The sequence below is a fragment of the Phasianus colchicus genome, chromosome 6 (assembly GCF_987193195.1).
Source record: "Phasianus colchicus chromosome 6, bPhaCol1.hap1.1, whole genome shotgun sequence".
Lineage (NCBI taxonomy): Eukaryota > Metazoa > Chordata > Aves > Galliformes > Phasianidae > Phasianus > Phasianus colchicus.
This window is the reverse complement of record NC_143441.1, coordinates 12,251,145-12,276,433: the sequence shown is the minus strand read 5'-3', so window position 1 is coordinate 12,276,433 and position 25,289 is coordinate 12,251,145. Positions and strand designations below refer to the sequence as shown.

Below are 25,289 nucleotides of genomic sequence, written 5' to 3'. Positions count from 1 at the left end.
ATGACATTCAGTATTCAAACCTGCATGTGTAGTTTGATGTATGGAGAACTCTTAGTTCGTGGTAGAACAGTGAAAATATTTCAGTGGAAGTATTTTTAGTTTGCTCAAAGATGTTCCTGTCAAATAGCAGACTTGGGAAATGATTTTTAAACCAACTTCTTGGCAGGAATTTGGGAATGTTATTTTCAGCTGGAAGCAAATCCATGTTTAAATATTAGAAAAAATGTTATAATAATGCACCTTAAGGTCGTTATAGTGTTCATGCTAAAACTTAAGCTTTCGTCTTTTAAAATGACTTTAGAAACATTTTGTGTGTGTGGCCTCAGTCATGAAACATCATGCATAGGACATGGAAATGAAATAGAAATAGGTTTTGGGTAATTCTGCTGCATTTTAATTTTTCCTTTGAAGATTGGAAACACTTTTTTTCCTAATGCCTTAGCAGAGTTTCATGAGCATTGCAGGGTTTTTTGTGGCTTTTGCAAGTCTGGCTTTTGGGTCCAGGAAGGCCAAAACACTGCAACGCTCTTTCAAAATACTTTTCCTGAGTTAAAACAGCATGTACGTATTTCCACATTTCTGTAACTATTTTCAGTCTCATTAAAAATTGCTGCTTTAGTAGTACGTCACACCTTAGCTGGGAAATGATGCTGCTAGGAGTATCAGTTGAAATTTCAGTAACAGTTTGAGATGCACTGGAGGAAAATTAAGGACTTAATGAATGGAAGCACTTGAGGCAACTTGTGAATTTGGGATTTTGACTACCTTTTTTGATTTATCAGGCAAACCTGTAAGGAACCTTGTACACATATTCATAAATAGTTGAAAATTGCCTGTCGTTGAATCACATCTTGTTGGTTTTTTTTTCTTCATAGATACAGGTGCAGTATTTCTAGAAATTTGTTCTTGTTAGCAACTCACTTATTCTAAATAGGCCTTGTCTTACAAGTGCTATTTGGTTATTTTAGGATGTTGCAATGTAATTTGTTCGGATAAAACTGGGACTCTGACAAAGAATGAGATGACGGTTACTCATATTTTTACATCAGATGGGCAGCATGCTGAGGTATGTAGTGAGACTGTTAGACTTAAATTTTGCTTTTACTTCACTGCGTTTATCAGCTCAAATGCTCTTGATTATATTGCTTGTAAAGCATTAATTAGAGTAGTGTAAATTTGTATCAAATCTTAGTTCCTTGATTTCCAGCTAATTCTGTTCTTTCATTCATTTAGTATCTCCAACTTGAAGCTGTATTATCCAAGCATTCTGTAATTACAGAAGGGTTTAGATTTGTTTTCTTTCTTGTATAATATATAAGGTTTTTAATCTCTTGATGGCTGTATGTCATAATGAAAGATGCTGAGATGCAGTACAGAGATCTGATGTTATTCTTTAGTATGTTTTGCTGCTGCAGGTGCATAAAAAATGAAATTTAAACATTAAGAACGTTTAAAATAGGAGGAGTATCCGGATTTGGGCTAAAAGCTTATGTATTGTGTAAACCCTTCAAAATGAATGTACTGTCAGAATTGCTTTTTGATAATGAGTGGAGCTTAAAGTAGGAAGAGGACACAAAACAGTGGTTGAGGTGAAGCAGTCACTACAAAGGTTGAAGTGAATTCCCAAAAGGGAAGCAAAAGCATAGGAATGGAAAGGGATGCAACTGTATGTGATTTCATGAGAGCATGTTTCAAACAAGTTCTAAACTTTTCAGGTTCCTCATGTTTAGGGTTTTATTAACACTGTAGTTAATGGGGAGACCTTGTCACTAACTTTTATGAGAATAAATACTGGATATTTTTAATTCTTTGTGTTACATACCTGTGTTTGCCTGGTACTTAGTTTCCATTCTTAAAATTTTGTAGGAATGCTGTAATTACTTTTTTTTCTTTATTCCTAGCATAATTTGTTTATAGTGCTATTAAATCATTTCCCTTTTCCAGAGGGAAAGAGAATTTGAAGTAGCTGTTAAACATGCTACCTATTAATGCTGTAGACCTGAAGACTTTTTGGGATTCTAGCTGGATGCCCACATTTTATGCATTAAAAATGTGATTTTACTGTTTTTAACACTTCTCAAGTCTCAGCTGAGAGGCCATTCAAGTATGATTTTCTTCCTGCATCATGAAAGTAGGACTCAGCTGCGTACTTCCATTCCCCTGCAGGGGTATGCATTGTTAACCAGGGTAAAGGAGAAAGGGAGGAAAAAATTAGAAAGCAGAAGAAAGAAGAAGGAGGAGGGGAAAAAAATGTCCTAATTGAGTAAGGAGACAACATACACTGCATTTATTTATGCTAAGGAACAAAATTGCTACATTTTTGAAAATTAGCATCCGGTGTATTTCATGGAAGAACTTAGTTGCCCTCAGAATTTTTTTTCCCTGATCTAATGCCTGCTACATTAGATACTTAATAGGAGAGACTCCATATTGGGTAAAATCCATCATAGTGAATGGCTTTGGTTTTAGTTTTCTGTATTGAAAATCTGGGATTAATGTAATTTTTACTGGGTTCACAAACCGTTTTATCTACTGGCTCTTTGTCTTACAGGTTACCGGGGTAGGTTATAACAGGTTTGGAGATGTGATGCTTGATGGTGAAGTTATTCATGGTTATAACAACCCATCTGTTAGCAAAATTGTTGAGGTGAGATGGTGGTAAAGAGGTGACTTTTAGTTGATGCTGGAGTAAGAACTGTACACAACATTTATGCTGTGTTGTCTTTTCTCCCCATTTCTTCATCATCTTTTAGGCTGGCTGTGTCTGCAATGATGCTCTGATAAGAAACAACACCTTAATGGGGAAGCCAACTGAAGGGGCTTTAATTGCACTTGCAATGAAGGTGGGTGTTTGGTAATTTTTGATTTGTGGCAGGTGTGTAGAAATAAAGGTGTTGTTTTCATCGATTTTCCCTTCATTTTTGACTACTAGATTTGCATTACAACTGCTAATCTCCTGTGCTTCTTATCTGCTGGAAATCTTTGGGCATTCTGAAAGATAATAGGAAGTTAAGTTATTTGGAACTGAAGTAAAATCTCTATCATCTTTCTGCATGCAGTACTATCATTTTGCCCACCAGAGGCTAAAACTGTTGAGTGTTGATTGTGTCATCAGAACCTGATGATGGACACATTGGTGTCTGTAGTATTTGCAGTGCTTTTAAGTGCTGGGAGCAAGCAGTTTGAATTGTGAATGCTGATTAAATGTTATTTTTATGCTATGACATGTGCTGTACCTTCTGGAAGTGTGGCAAGACATTTTAGTACCTGTTTTTTTCTGTGATGATAAACTCAGAAACGTTGGAAGCTGAGTACATCCCAGTCGTTTTCTCCCCATGCAACTGAAGACTGAGATTTATCACCTTGCTGAGATTCATTCCAGTTCTCCAGTCTGGGAAGGACTAATGGAATGTTGTTATGGCAAGACCCTAAAGAAAGAGAGAAGAAGAGAGATGTTTCACATCTGTTGCTGGAATGGGTGGTAGTGAAAGAGTTGTGAGGCTGTGTAATTACTGAGAATGGGTTATGGCAGGTGGCCGCTTTAATCAGCACTCAGACTTGGTTAAGGGTAGAGCATGGAATTCTGTGAGTTGCATTTTGTGGGAAGAATGAAATGTGTTTTGTCTGAAGTCTTTCTGGTTAGTTTCCTTTTAAATGTTTGGGGGATATTGATGATAATTTTTGAAAAATCCTTTCAGATTGGATCATTTGAACTTTAGATGACTGTCTTGCCTTCTCCCAACTCTGCTACAGCCTTGTATAATAATTTTCTAGACCCTTCTAGCAGAGAAATTATATAGATATTTAAAAAAAAATGCATTGCTGTTTTAAATGTGTTTTGTCGAACACATAATCTGCAAGGTTTTTCAGAGTCCTTGAATCAAAGAAAACATAGAAAGTTCTAACTTACGCTGAAGCCTGAAGGAAGCTGCTGGATTCATTGAGGGCTTGTTTTCAGAAGTTTGTCTAATGAGAGCAGTGTGCTGATAAGCAACTTTGGAGATTTTTTTTCTTGTTGTTAACTGACAAGTCAAAACAAAATGCTTAGCTATTTGGAAAAGAAAGGTGCTGACATTATGGTGCTTTTTCTATCTTATACAGATGGGTTTAGACGGGCTCCAGGAGGACTATATAAGGAAGGCTGAATATCCCTTCAGCTCAGAGCAGAAATGGATGGCAGTTAAATGTGTTCACAGAACACAGCAGGTAAACTGGATTCACAGCTTCCTTGAGCACTGGCTCTGTAGAACCATTACATACTCTATTTAACGTCCTCATTTTTCACTTGAGAGATTGTGGCAAGCTGGTGGTAATGTGCAATCCTGGGAGCATGGTTTGATTATCTAATTTCAGTTTCAAGCTCTGAAATGGAAAATAAGAAGGCCAAGAAATTCTTTCCATAAAGACATATTGAGAAATAATGCTAAGTATTTTGATATCTGAGACTTGGAATGTATCTGGCTTTTCTTTCTTCTCCATACTCATCAAAGATTTAAAACAAATCTGTCAAACTTCTGCTGTTTCAGTTACATGAAGAATTAAGAGCAAGAAGAAACGTGTAGGTGTTGAATAATCAAGAATTTATTTTGTTTGAAAACATAGGTCTTCTGGTTTTAATGGCATTAGCACATTCATTTCTCAGTGTTCACAAATTCTATTTATGTTAGTAGTGTGGATTATCAATATAAGCCATTCTTTAACCAATTTCTCCATCTTTTGAAAAATACGTATGTATTTGCATTCAGATTGGTCTAAATGAAATATGAATAGTTTTGTTAACAATGTTGACATAATGAATGCCAGTCTGATAACTGGAGTCTTCTAGATAACATGTTCAACGACAGATCTTACTGTGGATTTATGGAAAATTTCGCAGTGTTTCTGACTAAAAAAAAAGTCTTCAATAGCATTAAGTATTGCAGTAAAATCTGTGCTTTGGAAACTATGCATTTGGCCCCTTTTCTCTGTGTGGAAGATGAGGTCATATAATCCATGTCTGTACAGAAACTAGTGAGCAGGAATTGCTAGGTGATGTTTTTCCTATATGATTTACTGTGTCTGATGTGTTTTGGTATTAGCATTTTTAAAAGATTGTTGAAAAATTGGAAACAATTTTAAAAGGAGCATAAATTATTTGAAGGCTAAGAAAATGCAGTAGAATTAGAGCTCTGTCAGTTAAGCCTATCAGAAAAATTGAACTGTCTTGACTACTGTGCATAAACACCTTCAAGGGGAGAAAATAAGTGTATTAAAAGAGCCTTTATAGCACAACAGGGAACAGAAGATGAGAATCAGTGATTGGAAATTGAGCTGAGGCAGCAGTTCTTAATGGAGAAGGGAGGAAGGGAAATGATAAGTTGATTTAACGTTGGAATAAGTGTTCAAGATAGGCAGTGAATTTGCAGTCCCTTTGTACCAGCGAGGCTAGCTTGCTTTCTGGAAAATGCTAGAGCTGTTATTTGTGGTACAGGGATGAAGGTGATATACTTAATGACCTGTAGAGAAAGACAGATGGTCAGGTGATGAGCTAGAGGTCTTTCAGGTCTAATATACTGTATAGGTTTGAATGCTGTCCTTTGAACGGCCTCTTTGGTTTATAAACTGTGACCCCACAATATATCATGTGAATGATGTTTACTGAAATAATAAGATATTGATTATTAGCTTAGCTATTTTGGTGTTAACACTCTTAAACATATATTTTATACAGATACTTCAAACTTTTTGGGGTTCAGAAGTGTAACTTTCATTTGCATTACATGTTCTGAAGACTTTTCAGAAAAGTATAGATAAAACATTCTTACAGATGTGCATGTATATATATTTGTTTATGCATACACGCATATTTTCATAATTCCTTTCTATTTTAGGACAAACCAGAGGTTTGCTTCATGAAAGGTGCTTACGAACAAGTCATTAGGTATTGTACATCATATAACTGTAAGGGGCAGACCCTTCCTCTTGTTCAGCAACAGAGAGAGCAGTACCAGCAAGAGAAGACATCTATGGGCTCTGCAGGACTTAGGGGTAAGAGTGTTTCAGTGTCTAGAGATAATTATTTTTTGAATGGTACTGCTTGCTTGTTCAAATTAAAATAATATGCAGATACAAGATTTTTTGTTGTTGTTCAAGAAGTGCCACTGTGTTGGTTAATTTTTCATTAGAATGGAGAAGTGGAATGCAGGTGATGTACTTAAGGTCTGCATAACAACACTGATTAAATTCCAGCAGGTGAGAAAAGGAACTGCTGGTTGCAACCATAACAAGTGAAAAACACATTGTCACTTGGCATCTTCCATATCTCATCATAGATTTTTTTTTTTAAATTTATTTTTAATACGAGTGTGTTCATTTTTCTCTTTGATTCCTGGCATCTTTATGAGTTAGGCTAGCATAAGTGATTGATTGCAAGTCAGAAGATGCCATTAAGATTACATTTTATATTAGCAGACTGTTAGATTTTTAAATATAGCTGCAAGTATTTTTCAGAAGATGATTGATTAGAGGTGGTTGTGGGCAAACCATTATGTGGGACGCCGTAACTGTCTTTGATTCTGTAAAGAGACTTGCAGGTTGTTAATTCCATTCAGATGTTTTAAATGAGGCAGCATGGGTACTTCATGGCACAGGAAAGCCCTATGATACAAATGATTGGAAACTGAGAGGTTTTACAAGGAGTAATGGTATCTCTTTGTGCCTGTTTTCTTCAGATTCCTACTGTAAAAAAGACATTCCAGAAAATATTTGGCATGTAGTCAATAAAATCTGCCTCTATTTAAATAAATAAAATTTATTTTTATTTTTATTTTTTTTTTTGTTTTTAACCAATCTTCCCTTTGTCATCTTGTATAAAAGACCATCCGTGTACAGAGAAACCACCAAAGCTTAGATGCCTTTTTCCTCTCCACATACTGAAAGCAAAAATGTTTTAAGCCGTGAATAAATGGGAAAGATTTCTTGAAAACATGAAAAACCTGTGTTTGATAAAGACTTCTGTGTACTACGGCAACAGACATTGCTACCAGTGTGTAAGAAGAAGAAATAGCAATCCCTATCTGTTGCTTTATTCTAACTTACAAATTCAATTAGGTCTGATTTGTGAACATCTACTTTTGTTGGGTTAACTTCAAGTGGAATACTCAGATGAATGAAGCTACTCATAAAGGTTTTCAGCACTGAAGCCTTTGGTTAATATAGTTAGGTGCTACTTAGTTTTAATTTTGGAAAACAAATATTAGCAGTTGTTTTAGATGTTGGTGGAAATGTTATTTCCAAATCCTAACTTATTTTTTCTTTGTTTCCTGAAAGTTCTGGCTCTAGCTTCTGGTCCTGAGTTAGGGCAGATGACCTTTCTGGGACTTGTGGGAATAATTGATCCTCCACGAACTGGTGTAAAAGAAGCTGTTACTACACTTATTATGTCGGGAGTTGCAATAAAAATGATTACTGGAGATTCACAGGAGACTGCAGTTGCCATTGGTATGAACAGTTGTCTACTTTTCATTTCTCACTGGTTTTCTGTGTTGGCGGTGCCTAGCTAATAGGTATGAAATATGGTTATTAAGTCTTTAGTATTTTTGAGTTCTCTATATTTCCTTAACATATGACACAGTGCAATTAGAATAGAACTAGTCTGATGTGGCGCTTTCATTTCTGCTTAATTCATTTCTAATTTGGTAATTTGTGACTTTTTGCTATTTTAAACTACGTATATGTTCTTACTGCGTTCTGTTGTAACATGCCTGATTTCTGTTTCTTAGCAAAGCCACCCTCCCTACCATCAGCTTTGGATGACTGTCTTATAGCAATAGGGAGAAACTAAAATAGTTGCTGACAATATTTAGGATGAATGTGGTGCTTCAGTGGTTTCCCAATCCTGTTTTGTCCATGTGACTAAGTTTGAAGTTTAAGTATTGCTAGTAAATGTTTAAACTAAATGAATATTTAAACAAACTTATCTTATTTTTGTAATATAATATGCAAGCCAGAATATAGATCCTTTTTGAACAGGACAATGGTGGAAAAAGTTGATTGTGCACAAAGAAGTACATCTTGAAGTTAGCAATACTTTCTCAGCTGTGATTTTGCATCTGAGAGTTGTGCACATCTCCATCTTATTTCTCATTTTCTGTCCTGTTGCTTTTGAATTGTAAATTCTCTGGGGAGAGATTATGTTTAGATTGTGCCTGACACAGTGAGATACAGACCTTGACCTGAAAATTTTAAAGGAAATAAATAGCTGATTAGAACAGACTTCACAGTGCAGGTGTTTCTCGAAAGTTCACCTAATTTACTTCAGTGTACTGAATCAGTAGTGTTAGGATGCTGTGCTGTGGGCATTTAAAATCTGAAATACTGCAGAAAATAATAGTTTTAAAAAGTAACTGGCTGCTTAATGTTTGTTTGTTTTAAGTGTTAGTTATTATAATACCTCTCCTATTTGTTTCCAGCTAGTCGACTAGGATTGTATTCTAAAAATTCACAGGCAATCTCTGGAGAAGAAATAGATGATCTGGATATCCAGCAGCTTTCTCAAATAACACCCAAGGTTTGTAGTAATATGCTATTCACTGAAATGCAGTAGAAGATACATTTTATACTGAAAAATGCTTTTATCTGTGGAAAGCTGAAATGTAACTTTTGAGATTCCAGTAATGGAAATACGGTTACAGTAAATTACCAAAGGCTTTTAGTACTGACTATGGAAGCTGTCCCAGATCAAACAAATCTTTGTTTGACAGAAGATTGTACCAAGATTCATTTCTTTCAATTCATGAAATTATCTTTTTAGTGAGTTCAACCTTGATTTCTTTCATCTCTCTTTAATGGTTCAAATTGTTGGTTTCTCTTTTATTTTTTTTTAAACCTTTTGGCACCAGTAGTGGAACTTCCATTTTGCCAGCTTTCAGTGAGCATCATCTCATTTTTATATTGTTAGACCATTTTATTTCTTTGAGTAACTTTTATATAACCTTACAATTTTCTTGTTCTGTCAGTCCTTTTGGAATTTATAAGAATAGCTGTCTGAATCTTAAATGATTTCTGATTGATCTGAAGCCACTGGTTAAGAATGTTGAGAGATCTGTGTGTTATGTTGGCTGCTTCAATACCTTTTTCTTAAATAACTAAATGCATTAACCAGTGTCGTCATCGTAAATGTGTAGCCATAATCAAACATAATTTAGCTTGTCTCTGTTGCAAAATTTATACAAATTTTCAGATTTCTGCTTAGTTTGCATAATGAGACTGCAGCATGCTTTAGCAATGCAACTAAGCCAAAAGCCAGTACAATTAAGAAATACGTATATGATTTGAATACATTAACTAGAAAGCTTTGTGTCTTGATGACTCACCAAAAAACCCCACCTTTATTTGGTAATACTTGTTCTTACAGGCTGTTCACATTAAATAACAAGAAAAAGCAGCAAAATTAGTTTGTGCACATTTGACCTGAGACCCAGTTGGATTTCTAGCATGTATTTAAAATCTTACTAGAAATTGAGTAAATCAACCAATAAAGTGCAGTCTAATGAGTCTGCTGAGAAGTCTAACTTCAGTGTGGAACTTGTTTGAAAACTGAATTCCACTTAGTCAAATTAATTTACAGAGTAGACAAGAGGTAGAAAAAACACTGAAAAATAATAATTTCTTCTCATAGAATTTTCATTAGTTAAAACTTCAATGTGTGAATGCCATGCTATATAAAATAGTAAAATTAAAATTTCCCGAGTTGCTTGCCTTTTGTTGTCTTTGTTAATTTAGTCAAGAAGCCCAGTAGCAAGCCATTATATCTCAGTTGCTTCATTATTTCAGAGGGTTGTAAAATTGCATGTTCTGTCTTGAAGTAGCACCAACTTTGTTTACCTTTAAGTCTTCCCTTGAATTCATGATTTCACTCTAACGAAAATGTGTTTCACTGATGCTTCAACCTCAAAATAAACAAGGGCATAGTTGGCCGTAGACAGTATGCTTTTATTCTCTAGCTTTATTGTATCCTACACAGTTCTTCTCAATTTCTCTTCTTCTTCATTGTGCTTCTAACAGGTTGCAGTATTTTACAGAGCCAGTCCCCGACATAAATTAAAAATTATAAAGGTATGTCTCACTGGTGGCTGCGCTGCTGGACAGTGGCTGTGAGCACTGTTTGTAGCATCTGGTTGAAACCAGAAATGAAAGTGAAGTATATCTGAAAATATGACTTGAAAAAAGCATGTAATGTCCACAAAGGCTATGCAACTGCTGGTAGGCAGCATCACTTTGTTATATGTTGGGAGCCGGGTGTTGGAGATTTTTGTCGCATTGCAGTTGAATCGACTGGGAACTTGAGGGAGCCATATTTCTGCTACTTCTGAGAAGCAGAAATAAAGCAATAAAACGGCATGAATTTCAAGTCATGTCTGAGGTAATGCTTCCATTTGGAAGCTAAAAAACAAAGCTAACAAAGCGGGATGTGCTTTTCCTGTTGTTCTAATTCTTATATTAATTATCAACAAAGAATAGAAAGTCAAATATTAAAAGATAGTTAGAATGTTTTGAGAATTATGAAAGGGCCATAACATAAAGATTCTGTATATCCTAGTTTTCAAATCTAGACTGAATATATGACCTAAAATGTAATGTAAAACCTTGTATAAGAGACTAGTACAAACAGTTGTACTTTTTCAGGATTTTATGTTAAAATAATTCTTTTGGGAAAACCACAAACCATTGTATTTAGGATAATTATATAGGATAGGCTATTTCAGTCTCTGATTTATGTTTTTTCCCTTTCTTTAGTCCCTGCAAAATAATGGTGCAGTAGTAGCTATGACAGGAGATGGAGTGAACGATGCTGTTGCTCTGAAGGCTGCAGATATTGGTGTAGCAATGGGACAAACTGGAACAGATGTTTGCAAAGAGGCAGCAGACATGATCCTCGTGGATGACGATTTTCAGACAATAATGTAGGTGACATTTGCATTGATGCACTGTGCTATGTAGTTTTAATGAAACATTGCCTGAGTAAGGAAAGGAGGAAGGCTTTTTGCAGCAGAGTACACTTGTCCCAGGTATTAGAAATCACTTCCTTGCTGTTGTCATTGTGTTAGGCAAAGTGCAGCATGCACTAGAGGATGAAAAAATAGTCTGTCCATATATCATTCTGGTGCAGTAAGAATACATGGTCTTCTGAACTCATTCTCTATTTCTGTCATTTTTGGAAAGTGTGTGTCATTTGTTTTTGTTTTTTTTAATTATCTACCTTGATTCTGGAGGCAGCGTCAGTGATGATGTGAGTTTTAAAAGAAGGAGATTTTTCTATTGACATTTCATTTTGAAAGCAGCCAGAGTAAGAACCATTGTAATTGATCTTATAGTAAAGTACAGTGACTGTCAAAGAACCTCAACTCCACTCTTTTCTTGACACTTGTGTTTGTGCTTAAATTAGTAGAAATAACACACTTTTTTCATTTGTTTTAAGCTTTGTTGCAGTAGCCTCTAGTGGTATGATCTTTGTTTTTAATTGCAGGTCTGCCATTGAAGAGGGTAAAGGAATTTATAATAACATAAAAAATTTTGTTAGATTTCAACTGAGCACGTAAGTCTGAAACATCATTGATAATATTGGAAGGTTCTGACCACATTGTGATTGAACCAAAGCCTCACAAAGCAGATGTATAAACTCATACGAACATTTTAGATTTCATGTGCTGATAGACTGTACTAGGAAGTATCAGTGGTCTTAATGGCGAAAGAATTTTAGGATTGAATTTTTATTAGTTTGTACTTGGTGTTTTGTTTCATTTTTAAACGTTCAGAAAGTAGTTCAGTAAGCAGACCTCTTACAGTTTTTGCTGTTAGGAAGTGAAAAGTCAGTAAATGAGAGGATGCACAGAAACGGGATGGCACTACCTTAGTGTTCTTCTTTAAATGAGAGGTGGCACAGAGCTGTGCCAGAGGAGGCTCAGGCTGGACATGGGAAAAAATTTCTTAACCCTGAGGGTGGTCAAGCACTTAGACAGGTTTCCCATCAAGGAGGTTGATGCCTCATGCCTGTCAGTGCTCCAGAGGCATTTGGACAATGCCTTAGCTTTTGGTTGGCCCTAAGGTGATCAAGGAGTTGGACTTGGATGGTCTTTCAAAGTCCCTTCCAATTGTTCCATTCTATTCTATTCTGACCTTTTAAAGTTAGGGTTATGGTAGTTGTGATCAAAGTCATCAAAATCTATATGTACTCTTAAATACATGAAGTTTTGCTTACAAAGCAGTTATCGGTAGATCTTCAGAAATGTTCCATGCTGACAGTTATAAAAATGAATTCTTTCAACAGGAGTATAGCAGCATTGACTTTAATCTCACTGGCTACATTAATGAACTTTCCTAATCCTCTCAATGCCATGCAGATCTTATGGATCAATATTATTATGGATGGGCCTCCAGCTCAAAGGTAAGTAATTGCTTACCTTTACTTTAAATTCTGTTAGAGGTTTGTGGTCAAATTACTTAAGCAAGGAAGAGGGTTGCTTGTAAAAGAAACTCTGTGAAGTGTTCAACTTCAGTGGTGTGTTCCTGAAACAGAGCAATATATTTTTTTTTTCATTAGAATGTGTGCAGTGTAATTCTGTGTTCATTCATTTGGCTTGCTTTGGTATCCAGCAGTGGTTGGTTGGGGAGCAGCATGATATCTGAAGATCCACAGCACCCAAGATTCTGGTTTCTGTCCAGAGTCTTCTGACTTTCTTCACTGTGGATAGATGGTGGAGGGAGCAGTGAAAGGGAACTAGCAGTAGAATTCCTTAGTTATCAAGGTAACAGGAAGGGCGGGCATTACTGATACTGCAGATCGTCATTTACTAGTTCTGATACTGTCTGATAGATACCACATACTTCTGGACTCTGAAACTGCAGCGTTGGAATGTATTACTGATACTTACACCTCAGTGCTTTAAAGGTGAAAATAACAGATGGTTATTTAAATGAAGTGATTATTAAGCTGCAGAGAGAAGATTCAAATCTGTTTTTCCCACCTGTGAAATCTAGTCTTTGTGTAGAAGCAACAAATTATGATGATAAAAATCTGAGATACTTCTTTAATTTTAAGCCTTGGGGTGGAGCCTGTGGATAAAGATGTTATTCAGAAGCCTCCAAGAAATGTGAAGGATAGCATTCTGACCAAAAACTTGATTGTTAAAATACTGGTGTCATCAGTAATTATTGTGTGTGGAACACTGTTCGTCTTCTGGAGAGAGGTATGACAAAAAAAAGAAAACTTAAAGCAGTAGCAAGCATATTGAAGTCATTTTGATACTAGCAGTTGAAATTTGGAATTCAGAATTTGCTTGAACTTAGTTGCAAGATTTATGTATGCTTATTTAATAATAACTAAGATTAGAGAGGATGAATTTCAAAGCAGTTCAAATGAGAAATAGAATTTTTAATACAGACTTTTCCAGGTCCCAATTGCATTTGGAAAACCTTGGCCAATGCGAAGTAACTGTTAAAAAAACAAACAAACAAACAAACAAAAAAAAACCCTAAACAAATAAAAACAAACAAAAACCCTCACAAGCAAACAAAAACTTATAGCCAGGTTGTTAGGAAACAGCTGTTTGCCTTTCTTTTCCCAGAAGAGAAAAAAGCTGAAATTTTAGCAGTGCATCATAGAATTCTTGGTATTCTGTCTGCTTGCATTAATGTTTGTCAAGAGTCTTCACAGCTTGGAACTAAAGTTCTTATAAATTATGGGTGTGTTGTTTCTGTTATGACTTCTTGAATGAGCTTGGAGCAAGCAGATGGTTTTGCTTTTATGTATTAGTTAGTAGAACTTGCATTATTGCAGTAACTGTATTTAGTTGCTGAAGCTTTAAATTAAAGCATGCTAAAGCCAATTTTATTTTTTTGTTGGCAGTTAAGAGACAATGTAATAACACCTCGAGATACAACCATGACCTTCACCTGTTTTGTATTTTTTGATATGTTCAATGCTTTGAGTTCTAGATCTCAGGTGAGTGATTAATATTGCTATTTACATGGTATTTACATCAGTACCTCCCTTCTAAGGAAGATCTTGTGTTTTCTTGTATATGCATATGTATACTTTACAAGTACTATTAAGCTTCAGAGTTAAATAAGTGAAAGGGTTAGAGTTCTCAATTTGTGATGCAAATGATGTTTGTTAGTAAGGCTGGTGTTCTGACAAGGGCAAGGAAACTTCATAAAAACTGGAAGTGTGATGGTTCCTTGTATTGCTGTTTTGAGTTATTGTATTGCGCTTAGTTGAGCTCTTTCTTTCCTGGAAATCTTGTCAGTTCAGTAACTTTTTCAGAATCTGAAACTTGTTGAAGGCCTTTCAAAGTTTGCAGCCCTAGGAAAGCCTAAGAAAAATTGCTTTAAGAATTCTTTCTGTTTAAATTTTTGTTCTAAGGAAGACAAAGTCTGAAATTTTAGTTAGTTGAATAAATTACACATTACTACATTGAATCTAATTTGCAGTCTGTTTTCTGATGTGAATGTCAGGGTAGACAAAAACACATCCCTCTTGTACAGTGGGCACTTTCTAATGCATGGCACTTGTAGAGAAGTGAGAGAGCTCAATAAATAAATTCTTGACTGTTAAAGCAATATTTGCACTCATTTTACCATTTAATTATCCTCTCAAGAACCTCCAAGTGTTTTGGATTATCTTCAAGGTCAACAATTCAACAATAGTTTTTTTTTTTTTTACACTTTTATAAATGTTGGAAAAAAGTTATGAATTATTTTCTTGTCTAGACAATAAAAATTACATGTACAGTGTAATATATTGCTTGTTTTACAGACAAAATCTGTGTTTGAGATTGGACTTTGCAGTAACAAAATGTTTTGCTATGCTGTCCTTGGATCTATAATGGGGCAGTTATTGGTCATTTACTTTCCTCCACTTCAGAAAGTTTTCCAAACAGAGAGCCTGAGTGTCTTGGGTAAGAAATGTTCCTTTTCAAAGAACAGTACATTAAGGATTAATTTGTAAAAGCACTGGGTTATGGAAGTGGGCATGGTGCTTAGGGACATGGCTTAGTGATGGACTTGATTGTGTTATGTTAATGATCTTAAAGGTCTTTTCCAACTTAAATGTTCAATGATTCTGTAAGAGCTCTTTCTATTTGCATACAGCAGGAAAACCAATCCTGCTGATCCTTTTTAAGAGGGGAAAAAATACTTCTAGATATTTTGTTTGGAAACCATAAATAAGTGCATATTGCCCACAAAACAGACAAGTGAGTGTGTTCTTAGATTTCTGAAGCACCTGTATATCTTAGGAATTTTAATAAGTACTGATGCAGGCAAAAAGGAACTAGATGATCTTAAAGGTCCCTTCCAACCCAAACCATTCTATGATTCTGTGTTTTTAGATAATTCTTTGTCTTTTTATAGTGGTGTCATTTCTGAGAATATCATTTCAGTATAAAGCTAATTATGTTGCTTAGTGTTCTTTGCTTTTCTATGTATTAATAAAAGCAGTGTTATGAAATGCTTTAAGAATTTGAAATAGCGTGTGTGTCCTTGTGATTAGTGCATGAACTATGCACACTAATTGTCTGGTTCTGCAAAATGGTTCTTGCTTCATTTCTGCTCAAATTACCCAGTAATATGCAGCAATTTGAAGGTCTTGTAAGTCATATATTCCTTTGTCAGTCTGCCCTCAATCTTAAATAGCAAGTTTTAAAAAGACTAATTATCTCTTCCAGATTTACTGTTTCTTCTGGGACTCACTTCCTCTGTGTGCATAGTGACTGAGATCATAAAGAAGTTTGAGAGAAGCAAGGAAAAGATCCAGAAACATGGAAGTTCTTCTTCGTCAACTTCGTCTTTTCTTGATGTATGATGCATATTGCATTCTTTTGTTTGCAAACTTAGGGATTGCTGTCTGAAGATGTAGGAGAAAGCAAAACAATATTTGGAGGATTAAGAAGTCCTGAGGGCTTTTGACAAGTCCTTTGTTTTACTGACTAATGATGAACATTGGTGTTTCAAGACTGTTTAGAATTTAACTTCCAGCTGTGGGAGTAACAATTGAAATTATGCAACTTTGGTAACATTTTTCCTCAAACCAATTTACTTTTGAGATTGAATGGGATTTTGTGTGTGGGGGGGGGTTAATTTAAAGAAAGATCTAAGCCCAAGTCCCATTTTCTGCACTTAGAGGTATAATTGTATAAAATTCTTCTCTTAGATATAAATATTTTAGTTTGTTTTTATTTAAAACATTGTACTATTTTACTTTTACGGTGGTGGGACTTTGCTACTAATACAAGGATTAAAAAAATATTTCAGAGGCATTCCACTGGGTTTAGTCTGTCACAAGAGTGCCATATTCTAGCTACTGTATTTATTTACTTTATCCTGCAATGTGTAAGCGGCTCAAGTACCTTGTGCTACTGTTTTTTTTTTTTTTTGTATCTGGAGGTTTTTTCTTTTTGCACAGGATGTGACCGCTGTCGGATCACTGTTTGTTCTTTTCTTTTTCTGTGATTGAAAAGCCTATACTGCAATTTGAAGTAAATGTTTGCTTTTCTTATGAGTGTGGTGTCTCTTTGCTTGAGAAGGAACTGGCATTTACACCAGATTGTCAGGCTTGTGATGGTTTTGGATACCTGCTTTGTTCCACATTTACTTGAGCTTGCAAATGCTAGATTACTTGAGTAAAAAGGCAGTACTAGTATTGAAATATCTGACTTACAATTATGTGGTATAGTGAATTAGAAAGCAAACATACTAATTCTCACTGTAATGGCAAAAAAATCCCAGCTTTCTTTGAAATAAGCTGATTTTTTCCTTCTGCACCCCTCCTGTTTTTTTTTTTTTTCTTCCCCCATCATTAAAATAAATAGCTTTCTGTAACTTAGTAAATTAACTTACTAGTAACTTAAAATTTTAATCTTCAAAATGACTTTTTGTGGATCAAGAAGTGTTGTGGTGTCTTGATACGTTAAAAGTAATTTTTAATATATGATAATGTCTGGATATTCAGATATTCAGTGATTCAGAAACAAACAGCTGTGTTCCTCAAAGTAGTCTTGCAGCTGTTGTTGCTGTTAGAGATGGACCAGTTATGCCCTGAGGAAATGGAAGGAACAGTCACCCAGTGAATCTTGAAAAGATGATGTGCAAGAACTCAAGAGGGAGCCAAAGACAGAATGCTGTATCTTTTGACTGAAAGCATGTGGAAACACATCTTCCACACTGCAGCCTGGAAATGGTGTTTTGTGTTGGTGTTGGCTCAGAGGCACGCTGTCACAAGATGGTCATCCTGTCAGTAAGGTTATTGAGAAATTCTGAATGAGCAGTGGGACATTTCTACACATTTCTTTGTGGCTTGCCCCAAATGCCATCTTCAGAATCTGGAAAGTTCATGGAAAATAAGGCAGATTGGAAGGTGTTGTATGAATTTTCCTGTTGATTGGTTATTCTACTTATTCTTTTCCCCTACACACACCCTCCCAGAGATTCCCAGACATTGTCAGGAAGTGGAGTGTGGTAGATGGGAACTGAGTTCACGTGCTATGCAGGAACTGTATATAGCACTGTTTGCTGTGCACACACAGTTCATCATTACTCTGGCCTACCTGGGCCTGCTGAATGTGCACTTATTACCTGCAGCGCCAATGTGCAGGGGGTTTAATAGTGTAAGGGGAAAGACTTTAGTATATGGCACTCACCTTTTCTACAGGATGTTAGGTGAACCGCTGAGCTGATAAGGGCTCAAACAAGGTGACCTCATAGAAATCTTTTAGCACAAATTTCTCATTTCCAGCAGTTCTGCTTTTCAGCAGTTGAAAGGATTTATCAGTGTTCCTCCTGTTGGACTATTGCTGTCTGACAAGTGGGTCTGAATTACCAGCGTGTTCAGTATTTCAGTGCAACTTCAGAACATTTTAAAACTTCATTAGTATTTAAAATTCTTCAAATCCCAGTAAAGTTGTAGTAAAAACTGTGATGATGCGCGCTGATGAAGAATCACTTGCACCAGCCTGGATTTTGAGAAAGTGCAGCAACTACTATGTCTTTCAGCTAGTAAGACTTCTTTTTGATAATCTTCTCCATGGGATTTGACTACTTCACACTCTGCATTTGTTCTTGGAGTCCTAGAAATCCAAGTACATAGAGAAGTGCAGATAAGCATAAATGTATTGACACAGGGAGGAATTATTTGCTAGGCTTTAAACAAATTTTACAAAGTACTCATTTGCCAGCCTGAGTCTCACGTTCTGAATTTACCTGTTAGTGTAGACAAGAAACAAAATTTAGTCCCTGAAGAACTATTAATTCTACCTTCTTAAAAGGTGAACTTACTTAAAGTGAATTATAATGAATTATGCCTTAGGCGTTTCTGCTGTATTCCAGTGGAAGGTGAAACAGTAACAAGTAATTTATCTAGTAGTTCAATCTCATTATTTACGAGAAGCACTTGGACTGTCTGAATTCCATTGCTTTTTTTTTACGCTCCATTTTTGGTCGATATCACCTAGCAGCATGTTTGAGATTTTCTTCAGAGCAATTGAATCAACAGCAAGATCTGTCCTCAAAAATTGACAGGCACTTCATGTAGTGTGAAAATAGGCAGCAATTAAGTAATTTAGTTGCTCTTATTAAAGCACTGAATTGAGAAAGAGCCTTTTATTCTTTTATTGTTTCTGGTTGTTTTTCTCCCAAAAGAAGACAAGAAGCCTATGATGACCCAAAGAAAACCCAAACAAACTCTGAGTAGTGATCCTAGAATCAGTTTGCATTGAGAACACATTTCCAGTAGAGTAATTTTTTAATCATCAGGTCAGCACTCCCAAAGGTAGTCTCAGGCTGTATTGTGATCATAGCAGGTTTTAATCCAAAAAATAGAATGTTTGTCTTTGGAACTAACTCACTCAAGATTGTGCTTCTTAGCAAGGCTCAAGAATTACTTATCTCTGGTGTTTTCCCAACTTGGGATGTAGAGTGGTTAAGATCTCTCCTCTTATGGCAACAACAAAGTGAAATCAAGCATGCCCGTTTATTTGTTTGTTTGTTTGTTTGTTTGTTTTAAAGACTTAAAATGGCATGATGATTATAAAAACCATGAAGAATGATAAGCTTGGGAATCGAAACACATGAGACGATAATGATTCAAAGGATGATTTGGATGAATAAGAATTTATGTCTTAGTTTCTAAAATCATGAACTTAAATGTATCACCTTCCAACTATTAAAGTGATCTGATGGAACTGTGGCTGTAGGTGGCTGTAAACGGCCAGAAAGGTGTTAAGCAATTCTAGTACCTTGCTCTGTGGTTGAGTGTGAGTGCCATCTGCTGCTAATTGAGAAAGTAGCAGTTCTGTACTGACAACTTCATTATTACCTACTCTCAGTTACCTGCTACTTCAGTCTGTCTCAAAAATAGTTTTTCTGTGACTTAAATATACGCTATAATGTATCAATTTCTCATTGAATGTATTATGAAAGTATCAAGACTCAGCTGTACAATATCAGAAACTATTCCTGTAGCTCTTGAGATCTAGGTTTTCCATGTAGAAAATACTATGACAGTGTATGGTGATGAGCCTTCAGCAGCCTCTGCAACTTGTGTGGGGCTCCACACAGCAGCTTTCCATCTGTGATGCTTCCCCATAGTACAACGTGATCCATCTGTGAACAAGGCATATCTCTTCATTTTCTGGTAGTTCATTGTATGGTGGGGCCTCTTTAACATGCAATACTACTTCTGCTGGTGATGTTCCAAACTTTTTACCTTCAGGCCAGTCCATGATCACCTCTAAGATTCCTGGATTGCTGAGGTTCCCCATCCAAGCTCATTGTGTCAATGCAATCCACTTACTCCATGTGGTAGCAGTAGCATGATAGGTGGAGGGAAACGGAAACTTTCCCTTAAACATCCAGTTCAGTGATGACAGCTAGCTCTCCCTAAAACTACAGATATTCTACTATCCGTGAAAACAGTATTTCTTTAAATTGTCAATTTCAATTTTAATTTGATTTGTAAGACTATACTCAATCATATAGCAGCATGGATAGCTGCCTCTCAGACACAAGTTTGAAAATGGGATGTTTTCAAAGTTAAAAGCAGTCAGGGAAGAGGAGGGATAGTAAGCTTTAAGTGTTCAGAAAAAGAAACACTCTGAACTGCTAAAGTTCTTTACTCTCATTTTCAATTAGAAAGACACCTTTTAATCATCCAACTAGCCAACCCCCGCTCTCCACCCACAGAAAACTCAGACACTAAAACATATTGTATGCAGCACCTCTTTTATAGGGGCTTTTGTTACAAAAATACTAAATCCTGGAGCGAGACTCATTGGTAAAAAAATAAATTAAAAAATATCAGGAGCTTGTATGAAAATAGCCAAGCAAATTCCAATACAGTCACATTTTAAATATAATTTCTTCTGTCTCTGTGGCATTGGAAATGATTTTAGGAATAATGCTCTCAGTCATTCACACTGAGTGATGCAAACCTATTAACATCACGAGTTTCAGATACAGCACACCTGACGGCCTTTGTCTTTTTAGATGCTTTTTTCTTTTTGCAGGACTCAGATTTGGCCTCTGTTTTCTTCTGAAAGAAGTCTGGAGATACAGTTGATATGACTGTATTCAACAGAACCTGATAAAGCTCAGTCATTTTTGGAGAAGAACTGAACAGATTTTCCACTGAAGGTGTTGATTTAAGCTCTTGATACAGTCCGTGCACGAGGGTCCCACTATAGAGCCTGCTCAAAGGAAGGAGAGAATTCTCATTTGCTATCATACCTCAGCAGAAGTACAGAAACATGCAGCTTAGTGGGAAAAGCAAGCCAAACACCCCAAACCATGTCTTAACTACATACAATATTCAACAGCAGACCCCTAAGAAATATTCTAATTAGATTTTTCTCCATATTCTCACCTTTAAAGAAAGGAGTCCAAATTGTGCTAAAACTGGCCAAAGCAGTTTATGACGCAGACAGTAAAGCAACATGTGAAATCACTACAGCAGGAGCTTATGTGGAAAGCAGATCTCTGAAATGTGCTTACCTAGCTAAGTCTGGCTCAGGGAGAGGACTGCAGAGTAGCTGGTTGAGATACAATCCCATCTCAAGACAGCACTGCCACTGGCAAAAGCTATGTGCAGCATCTAAATCAAAGTCTTTATTTTGCAGTTTCTCTTCCTTCCATTTTAGAAATTCATTATAAGCAATTCTGTTGTCTTCTGGGTGGAGAACTGTGAGATTTAGGTTATGAATAGAAAATGACAGACAAATAAATATTATTCTGTGAACACACAAAAAGTATCTGCAACGTATAGGGCCTACAAACTACCAGTGTTTAGTTGTATTTCTGGAAGCCTACCTAAATGTCTCAACATTAAGACATACAGTGGAGAAAAAATGTGAGTATCATTATCCATATGAATCTGAAATGATGAAAATAGTAATTCTGTCAAGTACTTTTCCACAGTTCTGGGAGTGAATCTGTTTGAGGAGATTGCCATCTCGCTCCACCCCACTCGAGAAGCAGGTGGCAGTCATTTTCAAGCAGCTTTTGTAGTTCAGAGCCTAAATCAACAGAATAACCCTGGCATGCATCATCTTTGGCATCATATCAAGGACTCTTCCTAAGAAAATGCCACCTTACCCCTAACACGTAGAAATATTACTGAAAGTACCGAGTACTCACAGAAACTGTGATTTCTGCATCCAAAATTGTATTCTCTGGAGACATACCTGGCTCATTTGTTATCCTGTGCAGTTCTCCAGATACCATCATTAGAAGCAGAGCCTTTAAATGATGTAAGTTCACTTTAGGTTCCGAACAACGCGTCCAATAACAGGTTACAGCAACAGGGAGTTGTAAGTGGGAGGGGACAGATTCTAGCAAACTCATTTTCACTCCTAAAGTCTCCAGCAGAAGTAGCTGACGGCGTGACATTGGCACCTGAAAATAAGCAAAAGATTTTGAAGGAAAAAAAAACAGACTTCATTTGTTGCAAGTCATTTCCAGAATGCAGATAAGATCACTTAAACTAGCTAATACTTTGTGATTTAATTAAAATAAAAAGTTAAGTGCCACAGATACTCTGAACAGGAAGTATTTTTGAAACACCACTTAAGAAGGCAATTTTCACAATTGCCTGAGGTCAGCTGGATTTTAACAGGCTTCAGAGTCTCCTGCAAATCAGGTTATTTATATTACATTCCTGTGCAAAAGTTGACTTTGAAAATTCAGCAGGTGTAACGTATTAAAGTTACCTTGCTATGGCAAATACGTCTGTGTAACTTCATGTCTTCAAAAAGTGACCCTTTTTTTGTGAGCTGTAATGGTGATGCTTGTTCTTGGTATGTCGACAACACACCTGTTATCACAGTGAAACCTTCGGTGTACAGTTTACCTTTCTCACTTGCAATATATGAACTCATAGCACATTCCTTCTTTGCTGTGCTATTTAAAACACAGTGCTACAAACAGTCCAGACGCAGTGCTCACTGCAGAACTGGAGCAAGGTGTTCAACTGCAACACGAGCGCTTTGTAGATCTGGATTGGGATGGTTGTGCTTATTGCAAAGCAGCAATCCCACAAGTAGAAGTTAAACTGAAGCCAATTTTGCCAAGAGTGCTCTGAATACAGAGTAACACATCTTCTTGTAACTTGTTGAATTGGTAATTCGTATATATTTAGTGAAGAGAGTTGTTATAATAACCAAAACTCAAATTCAGTAGGGTATACAATGCAAGACCACATTTAGGTGTCGTTAACGTTTCTGAAAGTCCCAAACCACAGACTTCACAGATGTTTGCATGCTACTCATTCAAAATAACAATACATCTGTACCACAGCAGGGACAGACAAGGCTCACAGCCACCAGCTGCTGATGACAACACACAAATGTGCTGCTGTGGATCTGATGCCAGTGGGCAGAGCACATGGAACAGGCTCCCCAGGTAGGTGGTTGAGTCACCATCCTTGGATGTGTTTAAAAACCATTTGGATGTGGTGCTCAGGGACATGATTGAGAGGAGGGTTGTTAGAATTGGGGTAGTATGGTTAGGTTGTGGTTGGACTTGATCTTGAAGGTCTTTTCCAACCTGAGCAATTCTATGATTCTATGTACAATATGGAAAGGCACAGATTGTATTTTCAAAAGTTTCAGAAACAGGTATGAACCCTGGCTGTTTCCCATTCCAAGGAATAGTCTCAACCATAAAAAAACATGAGAATTTAAATATACCACATTGCTAATGTTGACTAGAACTAACCTAGTACAAACTTCCTTTGGTTACAAGTTGTATTTTTCAGGTGCTGCTCTGCTTGGCAAGGAGCAGGGAAGTACGCATAGCAGGACACGTAATTGGAACAGGAGGAACTGCTGGACAGCTGAAGGGTTTACAGATGAAATAATAATGCTGATTTTTAGTTAAAAAACAAACAAACAAAAAAAAACATTTAACTTTGCTCTGAAATATCCGTAACTTGATCAAATGCAAGTTAAATTTAGTAGTGTTGAATTGCACCTTTCTAAAATTTCACAGAACTGAGAGTCCTTTCCTAAAACGACAGAAGCAAATATTAGTTTGACGTTATAGGAAGGATGGGAGAAGGGCTCCCACGGGCTGATTCAGCAATGCTATACGTGCACGCTGCCAGCCGGCCATTTGTCATTTGGCTTGGTGCACTTGGTGGGGGGGAGTGAGGAAACGTGCTCAGCTCCTCAGCCCTCAGCAGCAGGACCGCGTGTAGCCGCGCGCTGAGCGTTTGCTCACTGAAGCCGCCGGGTTCACCGATCACCTTTAGCGCCTCGCTGCCAGACACAGCGCCTCCTAAGCGCGTCCCACCTGCTGCGACGAGCACTCACCTCCACTAACTTGTCCAGAGTGAAGCCATCGTCGCCAAAAGGCGCGGGGAGGCTCGCCGCCTGGACAAACGTCTTTTTAATGGACTTTTGGACTCGGTCGAACTCGCACACGGCCGGCGGCGCGCCGCTCCGTGCCTCGGCGCCGGGAGCCGCGCGCAGCAGCAGCAGGCCGTACAAAACCCGTCGGATGGGCAGCGCGGCGCCGTGCGCGCTGGGCCGCCGCAGGTCCTCCACCTGGACGTGCAGGAAGGTGCTCCTCAGGGTCAGGACGTTCGCGACGAGCGGGGCCAGCTCGCCTCTGGCCAGGGCGCCCAGCAGCCACGGCGGCAGCCCCGAGGCCTCGGCCTCCTCGCAGCGGTAGCGGCCCTCCGCGAAGAACTGCTCGAGGTTCGCGTCGGACGGCGCGTAGTCCCGCAGGGCGTCGCGCAGCAGCTCCCGCACGGCGTCCCTCCGCCGCCCGCCCACGTGCTTCAGCACGGCGTCCGCCGCCTCCTCGGGCCCGGCGAAGGCCGCCAGCCAGCGCAGCAGCCCCCGCGCGCGGCCGTGCTTCCCGGGCAGCCGCACCTTGCCGAGGAGCCCCTCGAACGCCGCCGCGTCCACGTAGTCGTTGCCGCTCACGACGGCGAAGAGCGGCAGCGCGCTGCTCCTCAGCCGCCCGAAGTGGCGGCAGAAGCTCTCCGCCTCGAAGCGCCGCGCGGGGACGTAGCGGCCCGCGCGCTCGGCGCGGACGTCCCGCCAGCGGAAGGCGCTCAGCGGGCAGTACCCGCCCGCCAGCTGGAAGATGAAGAAGTCGCTGTCGAGGGACAGCACGGGGCAGCCCCAGCGGTTGGCCAGAGCCGCGACCTCGCGGTCGGCCTCGGCCCAGCACTGCGCGAAGGGCACCGCGGCCCGGCGCAGCGCCTGCACGAAGGCGTGCCGCGCCAGCAGCGGCAGCACGCGGCCGCCCTCCCCGCGGGACAGCCCGTGGGCCGCGCGCAGGCGCTCGGCGGCGCGCTCCCGCAGCGTGCCCAGCTTCCTGTCGGCCGCCCCGCGCCCGCCGTCCAGCACCACGAAGGCGGCCACGCCGCAGGAGCGCAGGACGGCGAAGAACTCGTCCGCGGCCGCCGCGAACGGGCCGTAATCGCCGCCGCGGCGGAAATCGGCGGCGGAGCCGAAGAAGAGGTGGTAGTAGAGGCTGCTGCCGTCGATCACCAGCTTGGTGTCCCGCACCCGCAGCTCCACGAAGAACGAACCGCTCTCCTCCACGAAGCCCGTCAGCCCCGGGACGCCCATGGCGGCGGCGGCGGAAGCGGCCCTCCGGCCGGGCTCGGCGCGCATGCGCAGCGTCGCCTTGACAACGGCGCTGCTCGGGCCCCGCGGGCTGAGCTGCGGGTATCGGCGCTCCGCGTCCCGCGCGGTGCTGGCAGGTAACCGGCCGGCTTCACGCGGCAGGGTGCCGAGGGGGGGAACGGC

At 38.8% G+C, this 25,289-nt stretch overlaps 3 protein-coding genes across 22 annotated transcripts in view; 2 read left to right on the top strand and 1 right to left on the bottom strand.

Annotated features, from left to right (window-relative positions):
• The window catches only part of ATP2C1 (ATPase secretory pathway Ca2+ transporting 1), a 47,017-nt gene extending 30,899 nt beyond the window's left edge, over positions 1-16,118 (top strand). For all 6 annotated transcript variants that reach the window (XM_031590302.2, XM_031590300.2, XM_031590301.2 and 3 more), the window contains 15 exons: positions 969-1,066; positions 2,552-2,647; positions 2,754-2,843; positions 4,102-4,206; positions 5,871-6,027; positions 7,309-7,479; positions 8,451-8,548; positions 10,045-10,095; positions 10,777-10,943; positions 11,507-11,575; positions 12,308-12,424; positions 13,079-13,226; positions 13,886-13,981; positions 14,795-14,936; positions 15,705-16,118. In XM_031590302.2, coding sequence (XP_031446162.1) covers positions 969-1,066; positions 2,552-2,647; positions 2,754-2,843; positions 4,102-4,206; positions 5,871-6,027; positions 7,309-7,479; positions 8,451-8,548; positions 10,045-10,095; positions 10,777-10,943; positions 11,507-11,575; positions 12,308-12,424; positions 13,079-13,226; positions 13,886-13,981; positions 14,795-14,936; positions 15,705-15,841 — 1,742 coding nt within the window. In that variant the 3' untranslated portion in view covers positions 15,842-16,118. The remainder of the gene's footprint in view (positions 1-968; positions 1,067-2,551; positions 2,648-2,753; positions 2,844-4,101; positions 4,207-5,870; positions 6,028-7,308; positions 7,480-8,450; positions 8,549-10,044; positions 10,096-10,776; positions 10,944-11,506; positions 11,576-12,307; positions 12,425-13,078; positions 13,227-13,885; positions 13,982-14,794; positions 14,937-15,704) is intronic.
• ASTE1 (asteroid structure-specific endonuclease 1) lies at positions 2,856-25,109 on the bottom strand. 2 transcript variants are annotated; one of them, XR_016467693.1, is made up of 5 exons: positions 23,838-25,109; positions 21,711-21,921; positions 21,022-21,208; positions 17,676-20,717; positions 2,856-3,428 (listed from the first exon to the last, which is right to left on the bottom strand). XR_016467693.1 is itself a non-coding variant. In XM_031590303.2 (4 exons), exons 1-4 carry the CDS (start codon positions 25,107-25,109, stop codon positions 20,435-20,437), a joined length of 1,953 nt encoding a protein of 650 aa, XP_031446163.2. In that variant the 3' UTR covers positions 16,333-20,434. The 2 variants fall into 2 exon arrangements, 1 of the variants encoding a protein (XP_031446163.2); XM_031590303.2 differs by lacking the exon at positions 2,856-3,428 and having other exon boundaries at positions 16,333-20,717.
• The window catches only part of NEK11 (NIMA related kinase 11), a 114,756-nt gene continuing 114,574 nt past the window's right edge, over positions 25,108-25,289 (top strand). For all 14 annotated transcript variants that reach the window (XR_016467691.1, XR_016467687.1, XR_016467690.1 and 11 more), the window contains exon 1: positions 25,108-25,243. Coding sequence is in view for 4 of the 14 variants with exons in the window: in XM_031590304.2 (XP_031446164.2) it covers positions 25,108-25,243 (136 nt within the window). In the remaining 10 variants the exon portion in view is untranslated. The remainder of the gene's footprint in view (positions 25,244-25,289) is intronic.

Bases quoted from the DNA above. Each gene is read 5' to 3' on its own strand.
- ASTE1 (XM_031590303.2), bottom strand. From the start codon at position 25,109: ATGGGCGTCCCGGGGCTGACGGGCTTCGTGGAGGAGAGCGGTTCGTTC. The intron at 21,922-23,837 runs GTGAGTGCTCGT...GCTTATTTTCAG, and splicing joins CTCTGGACAAGTTAGTGGAG to GTGCCAATGTCACGCCGTCA. The intron at 21,209-21,710 runs GTATGTCTCCAG...TAAATCTCACAG, and splicing joins CAGGATAACAAATGAGCCAG to TTCTCCACCCAGAAGACAAC.